Below are 8,454 nucleotides of genomic sequence, written 5' to 3'. Positions count from 1 at the left end.
GCTGGGAGCAGCCACCACACTTAGGGCTGGAGCAGGAAAAGGAAGAGGTTGGAATTACAGAAATGAGGATGTTTGGAAGCTTGGAGGTGAACCCTTGGGGCAGAAACTCAGATCCTGAGGAGGGGGTGATCCGCAGCTGATTCTGGTCTTAGCCTGAGATCGTGCGGTGAGGCTAGTTCTGCAGGTCCTGGGACACTGCAACCTGGACTCACCTGCGCGACCCCTCCCAGATCCGCCCCCCCCCCCACCAAAGCGGCCTCAAAGCACACCTGGGGTGCTGAACACGTGACCTGCACGATCCTGCCTCCCTTCACCAGCCTTGCAGCAGCCCAGGTGCTCTCTCTCTCTCTCTCTCTGGCTCCCCCTGCTGGCGGAGCCTGACGAGGAGCAGCTGGAGATTAGTGTTGTGCCGGCATCCCACCAGAGAAGGCAATGGCACCCACTACAGTACTCTTGCCTGGAAAATCCCATGGACGGAGGAGACTGGCAGGCTGCAGTCCATGGGGTCGCTAAGAGTCGGACACGACTGAGCAACTTCACTTTCACTTTTCAGATTCCTGCATTGGAGAAGGAAATGGCAACCCACTCCAGTGTTCTTGCCTGGAGAATCCCAGGGACGGAAGAGCCTGATGGGCTGCCGTCTATGGGGTCGCGCAGAGTCAGACACGACTGAAGCGACCTAGCAGCAGCAGCCCGCAGCATCCACGGCGCGCGGCGTGGCCCTGCAGCAGGCGCTGGTCGAGATGCGCGCGGTCGCCAAAGCAGTGCTGGCGCCGCAGGTGCCCGCGCAGTGAGAGCTGGGCTGAGGGCCAGGACTTCCGCGTGTGCCCAGGGCCCTAGCTGCCTGGCTGGGGCTGAGGACTCAAGACCCGGTGAGAGGGAGAGGGCGCGGGGTCCAGACGCTTAACATGGGATGTCTGGGCCTGAGAGATCGCAGACTGAAGGGTCGGCTGTCAGAATCCTGGGTGCTTGAAGGGAATAAGGGCTCTGACCAGGGGCTGGAGTGGGTGATATATAGTCTCCAGGATTCCTAGGTCCTGAAGGGAAATAAGAGTTTTAGGGACGGAATTCCTTATTTCTCTGGGGACCATTAGACTATGGAACTCCTCAAGGGAGTTGAGGGTTTGGACTCCTGGAATGAGGCTATCTTGGTCTCTAAGAGTAGAAAGTAGATCTAATAGGTGTCTAGTCACCCTGCAGAGTAGGAATTGGACGCCCTGATTGCTGATGAAGGCGGTCTCCTTCACACTGGGGATTCTGACATGAAGGAGGGGGCTCTGGGTTCCCCAGGGAGCTGGAATCCTTAGGCTTCTGAGCCACATAGGGTATACGATGTAGGTTTCCGGGGTTGGGGATAGGCCTGCATCCAAAGAGGGCTTTAAATCTTCTTTGGGAGAAGGACAGTTCTTGGAGTCTCAGAACTCCTGGCTTCCCAGAGGGCTGTGGTCCTCGCTTCGTAATTCATGGCTGGTGAAAGGTCTCCATGGAGAGGAGGGAATTGGGGTCTGTGTGAGAGAACTGGAGACCCTTTGGTCCCTCTTGGGGAATAGGAATTCCATCTGCAAGTTGCTAGTGAGGCATCTGTCTCTGGGAGCATCCAAACAGAAAAGACTGAAGACTCCCTTGTGGAGGGATCACTGGCTGACCTCAGGTTGAATCTACGTGGCATCTGCAGGCTGGCAGGCCCTTGAAGGCAGAAATTCAAGAAAACAAACTCAGTGTTGCCACCGGCAGAAGCAGAGGAGGTCCAAAAGCCTCATCAGCTTAGCTGAATTTCTTCCAGTCTGGATAACGATACATGTGTGTCCATTGAGGTAGGGAACCATGAAGCCCCAGGGGCGGTTTGCCTGTGGTGTTTTTTAGAGGAGTGAATAAAAAAGTAGAAATTCTGTTGTGTGTCTGTTGTTTGGGGTTTCAGGGGGGTGGAAGATGCTTGGGACTCTGTGAGCTGGAAGCCGAGATTGCTGGGTCTGAGGGAGGAGGGATCCAGGGTGAGGACTTCAGGGTCCCTGGAGAGGAGGGATGCTGGGGTTGTGTGCAGGATGGAACTCCTTCTCACCCCCAAACCTCCGCAGGGACCTTTGGTGCACTTGGGTTCTGTGCCCCTGTCATCTGTCATGAGAAGGACGTTAACCAGGGAGTCACAGTCCCAGAAGGCTCTGGAACCGCACAGAGGAGAACTAGAGTCCCCTCCCAAACGGGAGCCAAACCCACCAGTGCACAGCCAGAAACAGAGCCGCCCCAGATACCTACAAACCCTTAGGAAGAAGAACGTCTCTTTTTACAAGTCTCAATTTGGGCATGGTTTGTTACACAACATTACTACAGCATCAACAGACTAATACAACTTTGTTGTTTTAAAGACTGAGTTTAGGGACTTGCTTGTTACTGTAGCATAATCCGGAGTATCCTGATAGGTGCCAAGGTCTAGCATCTGCCACCAGAGAAGGCAATGGCAATCCACTCCAGTACTCTTGCCTGGAAAATCCCATGGACGGAGGAGACTGGCAGGCTGCAGTCCATGGGGACACTAAGAGTTGGATACGACTGAGCAACTTCACTTTCACTGTTCACTTTCATGCATTGGAGAAGGAAATGTCAACCCACTCCAGTGTTCTTGCCTGGAGAATCCCAGGAATGGGGAGCCTGGTGGTCTGCCGTCTATGGTGTCCCACAGAGTCGGACACGACTGAAGTAACTTAGCAGCAGCAACAGCAGCATCTGCCACACATGACTACTGAGTAAGTAGTAGCTATTAGGGTGGTAAGTATTGGCCAGACACATTGTCTCCAGAATGCACACTGTCTTAAAGGCGCTAGTGCAGTGTGCTCAGCCACTGAGTGGGCTCTGACTCTTTGTGACCCGATGGACTGCAGCCTGTCAGACTTCTCTGTCCGGGGGATGCTCCAGGCAAAAATAATGGAGTGGGTTGCCAGGCCCTTCTCCAGAGGGTCTTGCACATCCAGGCGTCGAACCCGCGTCTCCCACATTGGAAGGCAGATTCCTGTCTGAGACAGCAGGGAAGCCCCTGAAAGGTGCTAGGCACGGCACTAAGTCCTTGTTTCGTTTTCTTTCATTTGACTCTTAAGACAGCCCGTTAAAGTTATAGCTATTATATCCACATTGACGAACATGAACTCTGGGGCAAAAACAGGTTAACTAGGAGAGCTGATCATGGACTCTGGAGTCTGACCCTCCCAGCGGTTTGACCCAGGGTAAGTGACACCACAATCCGTGCCTCAGTGTGTTCCTCTGTAAAATGGGGACAATACTTTCAGCGTCACTGAGTTGTGATTATGAAATGAGGTACCGCATGGAAAACACTTAGCATGGGGACCAGACAGGAAGTAATCCCTTAAGAAAAGGTAGCATCTTCCCTTTCTTTCTTACAAAGAGACGGTTCCCAAGGGTTCAGGACCCTGCTTCTTGCATCCCTTCTCCCCAAAATACAGCACATCACAGACTCAGGATTGTTAACTTGTTTAATTTATAGACACATGGGAACCGTAGCAATTTCTAGAACCATAGATGAGAAGAAATGGAGGCCAAACACCACATGGGCCTCAGTTCTTCACTCAGCCTTGCCAGAAGCCTGGGGGCTTCAAAGACAGCTGGTCTTCTTGATGGTGAACAAACGAGCGCCTGAGGGCACCAGGGTCCCAGGCTTGGTGTGGCAGGCAGTCTCCATACCACAGCCCCGGACAGCAAATTTGACACCTGCTGCAAGGGATTTTAGATTAGTCAGGATCGCCAGACTCCTTCCTCCTAGTCCAGGGTCATAGGCCCCAGAAACCTTCTCCCCCAGATCTTTGGAGCCACTCTCTCCCTTAGAATCTGGAAGCATGAGGCTCCAGTTCTGGGCCTGTCTGGACCCCTGTCCCTCCTCCCGAATTCCAGGTGCCCCTTACCAGGCTGGACCAGGCCAGACAGGGTGACACAGCGGGTTTCCTCGCCAACGCAGAGCGCTTCCTCACTGGCAGTGCATGTTTCCGTAAAGGCAGCGATGCAGGAAGGACAGCGAAGGCCATTCTCTGTGTGGTTTCTCACGAACGCTGAAGGGGAGGGTGGAGGGTCAGGTAATCGGAGACGCGAGTCCCCTTCCCAACCTCCCAACCCATCAGCGGACAGCTGTTGGTAACGGACACTGCATTTTCAGAAAACAATGTTTATTTGGCTGTGTTGGATCTTAGTTGCGCCTTGTGGAATCGAGTTCCCTGACCAGGGATCCAACCCCTGCATAGGGAGCATGGAGGCTTAGTGGACCACCAGGGACGTCCCTGGACACCGCAGTTTACAGGACAAGAGACCAAGGCTCAGCGCCAGGAAGACGCTTGCCCCGTGACAGCGCAGGTCAGAGACAGGTGCTCAGAGCTGGCTCTGCGGGGGAGGGGTGGGCAGGGCGGGACTCCAGCCATCAGGCTCAGCTGGGGCTTACCGGGCAGGGGGTCCTGGTTGCAGCCATCCTTCTGGCAGCAGCGCCTCCTGGAGCCCATGTAGTTCTCAGGGTTCACGGTGATGCCAAAGAGTCCAGAATCACACTCGCTGGATTTCGCACACCCCTTGTAGCTGGTCACCGCCAAGGAGGCCTCTGCAGGATGGCCGTGGGCAGGGGGCTCAGTGGCCCCTGCTCTGGACCCTTGCCCTGGGGTGTCTCCCCCACCTTAGAGTTGCCTCAGCCCACTGCTGTCTAGACAGGTCTCCTCCACCTCCCCAATTTAGACCTCTATTCTGCCTGGGGCATCCTCTGAATGGTTCATTCCATATGCAACCCATCCTCCCGCAGCCCCCAGGCTGTGCTGGACTCTCCAGGGTAGGCCTTTCAGCCCCAGGGCCACCCCACTGCCATCCTGCAGGGCTCCCACCTGCAGTGGTCTTTTCCAGACCACCTGTGACTACCCCTATGCCTGTGTGAATGGTCTCTTCCAGTCTTCAGCCTTCCCCTGACCCCTGGAATTCCACCCACCAAATGCTGGGATGGGGCTGCCATCCCCACCTGCTGTAACACCCATTTCCTTCTCCACCTAAGGTAGACGCTTCCGGATTTCCCAGGGTCACTCCCCAGACTTCCTGGCTATGGTCTCTTCCTGCCCTCCTTGGCTTCTCTCAGGTCTTCCTGAAGTGGTGTCTTCCAGTCTCCCTGGCCTTCCCCTTCCCCACCGTAGGCTGGGTCGGCTCCTCCAGGCCTAGGGTTTCTGCTCTTTACCCCCCGTGCTTGGGTGTGTGGGTGCTCAGTTGTGCCTGATTCTTGGCGACTTCATGGAGTGTGCCCCGGGATCATCTGTCCTTAGACGTCTCTCTCTCTATGACAGTATTGGGACTTCCCAGGTGGTGCAGTGATAAAGAACCCCCGTGCCAATGTAGGAGATGCAAGAGACGCGGGTTCCATCCCTGGGTGGGGACGATCCCCTGGAGGAGGCTATGGCAAGCCTCTCCAGTATTCTTGCCTGGAAAATCCCAGGACAGAGGAGCCTGAAGGGTTACACTCCATGGGGTCACAAAGACTCAGACACAGCTGAGCTCACACCCAGTAGCGCCAGTATCTCCCTCTTTCTCATGTCAGGAACAGTCTGTTGCAGACCGCATCTCTGGGAGACCCCTCCCAGCTCCAGAGAATCAACCTGATCACTTTCTTTGCAAGTCACCCAAGTCCTTTTTACGCCCACTCCTTCACCTTTTACATATTAGATTTTCCGCTTCTCTGGATTCCACTCTTCCCCCATGTCTGTTGCTTTCCTAATTCTTTCTTTGGTAAGAAAGTCTGTATCTGCACTTCCCCATCCTCTCTTTGGAGTCTCATCTTCAGAAATCCTTGGCAACAGTGGTTCCTGTCATTCCACAGGATTCTCTGTCCACTACCCACCTCGAGATTGCCTTTCCCTCTTTCCTGACATAATCATCACTCAAAGGTTCACCCAGCACATGGCGGTATCTGCCACCATGAAGGTGCCCCCCGCCTCCTCTGGATCTGATACCAGCCCGTGCCCTCTTACTTCTGTTGGTCTCAGTCACGACAACGACACAGGAGTCCTCATCCGGGGCACAAGTCTGCAGTTTCCCAGTGCAACTGGGACCGTCACCGACACACACCTCACAGCTCAGCGGGTACCCTGCAGTTAGAGAGCGGGGCTCTGGTGAATGGTGCTGTAGTCTGTGGGCCGAGACTCCCGAATCCGGATGGGGATGGGGTGGAGGGGTCTGAAGGAAGAAGGACTGGTTTCTCCCTAATTATTCATGGGGAGGACACTGGCCGCTGAACTGGGATCTGTCTGAAGCTTAGCAGGGATGCCATGGGGCTCGGAGCAAAGCTGCTCTCTGGGGCGTGGCAGAAAGCAACTCTGATCAGGGAGCAAGTTTATCAAATTACAAGGCTGGGGACTTTTGATGCTAGACCCCCTGATAAACCTTGAGGGATCCTGCTGAAGATACCATGAACTTTGAAAATATTTTTTATATTATTAATTTTCTTTTTTCTATTGTTGGCTGTGCTGGGTTGCTGCTTCTTGTTGGTTTTTGTCTAGCTGTAGCAAGTAGATGCTACTTCCTACTTGCGGTTTGTGGTTTCTCATTTGTGCTGGTTTCTCCGCTTGCAGAGCACAGGCTCTAGAGCCTGAGCTCAGTAGTTGTGGTGAAGGGTCTTAGTTGACCCAGTGCATGTAGATGCTTCCTGGACCAGGGATTGCACCCATGTCCCCAGCTTTGGCAGGCAGATTCTGCACTGAACCACTAGGGAACTCCTTCATGGGCCTTCGTGAACCTTCATGTCCAGCTGGTTTTGGAAGTGGGATCACCTTCCCTTGTGGGTACCAGGCTAAGTCCGGTAGGCAGTGGGTGCTCAGGCAGGGGTACCTGAGCGGAGATCTGCATCCCAGGTCAAGAAGAAAGATCGAGGACTAAGCGGATAAGGGCCTGGATTCCTTGGTCCTGAGAGAGGAGGCAACTGGGGGCCCAGACATAAGACATCCGGGTCCTGGCGAAAGTGGAGCTGCCTGAACCCCTACATCTAAGGGAGGAGGACACCGGGGACCTGAACTGCTTAGAGTCCTGGGAGAAAGAAAGTCTCTCGACATCGCCTCATTTTTTTCATACTAATGAAAAATACTAATCATACTCTCATCTGATTTTCTAGAATTCAGGTGTCTATTTTGAGAAACTGTCTGGGATACAGGGAGCAGACCCCTTCCAAACCCCTCTTTTCTCAGAGATTTAAACCCACATATGTTTTTTAGCTTTCCTCCCTTGGGGACCCAGGCTTTCTCTCCTTTACCCTCTGCCTTCTCCATGAATTTCAATTCCCAGGACACCTTCTCTTTCCCTTCTCCCTTGAGGACCTGGCAGAATGTTCTCTCATACCCCTTGTATTAAGGGTTCCAGGAGTCCAGAGCCCTAGTCACTTACCCAGACCCAGGAGGGTGCAGAGCAGAGCGGAGGCCAGCAGGAAGGTCTCGGGTTTCATGGAAGGCTTCATGATGGATGGATGAGTGACCCTGCAGGCCCGGGTCCCCAGCTGTTCTTATAAGAAGCTAGGAAGGGGTGGGTCTGGACCTACCTTACCCCTAGGCTAAGAAATGATGAGGTAAGCCCTGGGGTAGGTCTCTGCAGCTCTGAGTTGGGGAGAGGGAACCAGAATCCAAAAGGAGCAGTGGCATCTTGTGCCCAGCCCCCTCCTCCATGCAGCCCTAGCCATCTGGGCTTCCAACCCTCTCTTCCATCAGGTCCCACTGCCCTGGCCCTCACCACCTTTTTTTCTAATGTGAAGCCCAAGATCAGAATCAGGTCATTTTGTTTCCTGTAGGGCAGAGCAGCTGATAGGACTCAGGTACACTCCCCCTTCTCTCCTTCCCCAAGGAGGCGCCCAGTGTGGGTGAGGCACTATCTGTGAGCGCCCAGCAAGTCCAGGCTTGTTTTGCCGGCGCATGCTTGGCTCATACTCCCTTTTCTGTGTTTGGTCTGTCTCCATCTCCGACCCCACCCCAGGATGCACATGGCTCTCTCGGAGACGGAACAGAGGGCTGCTTGTTCAGGGCATGGGGACGGTAGTGGACAGATGCCCAGAGTTCCCATTGGAAAAGGAAGGCTGGGTGTGTGTCTGGTTCGGGCACATGCTTTGTGGTTTATTAAGGTCCTTTACACACTGTCTCTGCCTCAGGCCTGATCTTCAGGGATCAGAGATTTTCCTGGGGGTGTGTGTCTGGATGTGTGTCTGTGTGTTGGTGTGGGGAGGGTAGCCAGCCAGCCAGCCATGGAGGGGATCGTGTTGCGATAGGCTCCCGGCTTCCTGAAAAAATCCACTCAAGATTGCTGGCCTCTTGCTTTCCAGGCTTCAGTTAGGGCGCTGAGGATGGCGAATTTCTGCTGGGGACCAATCCTGCAGGCCAAGCCGGTTGCTAGGAAAGCCTGGTGTGAAAGTGACCGGGAGGAGGGGCGAGAGAGCCGTTTGGCCAGAGCCAGGCGGGA

The 8,454-nt window shown here is 54.3% G+C and overlaps 1 protein-coding gene across 2 annotated transcripts; it reads right to left on the bottom strand.

The window, feature by feature from the left end:
• LOC108637993 (phospholipase A2 inhibitor and Ly6/PLAUR domain-containing protein-like) lies at positions 3,472-7,825 on the bottom strand. Of its 2 annotated transcripts, none has more exons than XM_018062524.1 (5): positions 7,396-7,825; positions 5,991-6,107; positions 4,436-4,588; positions 3,909-4,052; positions 3,472-3,720 (listed from the first exon to the last, which is right to left on the bottom strand). In XM_018062524.1, the coding sequence occupies exons 1-5, from the start codon at positions 7,463-7,465 to the stop codon at positions 3,602-3,604; spliced, it is 603 nt and encodes a 200-aa protein (XP_017918013.1). In that variant the 5' UTR covers positions 7,466-7,825; the 3' UTR covers positions 3,472-3,601. The 2 variants fall into 2 exon arrangements, with proteins under 2 accessions (XP_017918013.1, XP_017918014.1); XM_018062525.1 differs by having other exon boundaries at positions 3,472-3,717.

This window comes from Capra hircus, chromosome 18 (assembly GCF_001704415.2).
Source record: "Capra hircus breed San Clemente chromosome 18, ASM170441v1, whole genome shotgun sequence".
NCBI classification, from domain to species: Eukaryota; Metazoa; Chordata; class Mammalia; order Artiodactyla; family Bovidae; genus Capra; species Capra hircus.
Note: the sequence above shows the minus strand (reverse complement) of the source record. Positions and strands in the feature narration are given on the sequence as shown.

Coding starts and splice junctions, on each gene's coding strand:
- LOC108637993 (XM_018062524.1), bottom strand. CDS start 7,465: ATGAAGCCTTCCATGAAACCCGAGACCTTCCTGCTGGCCTCCGCTCTG. Junction 4,053..4,435: donor CAACCAGGACCCCCTGCCCG/GTAAGCCCCAGC, acceptor CCTCCCCTTCAG/CGTTCGTGAGAAACCACACA. Junction 3,721..3,908: donor GTCTGGCCTGGTCCAGCCTG/GTAAGGGGCACC, acceptor AATCCCTTGCAG/CAGGTGTCAAATTTGCTGTC.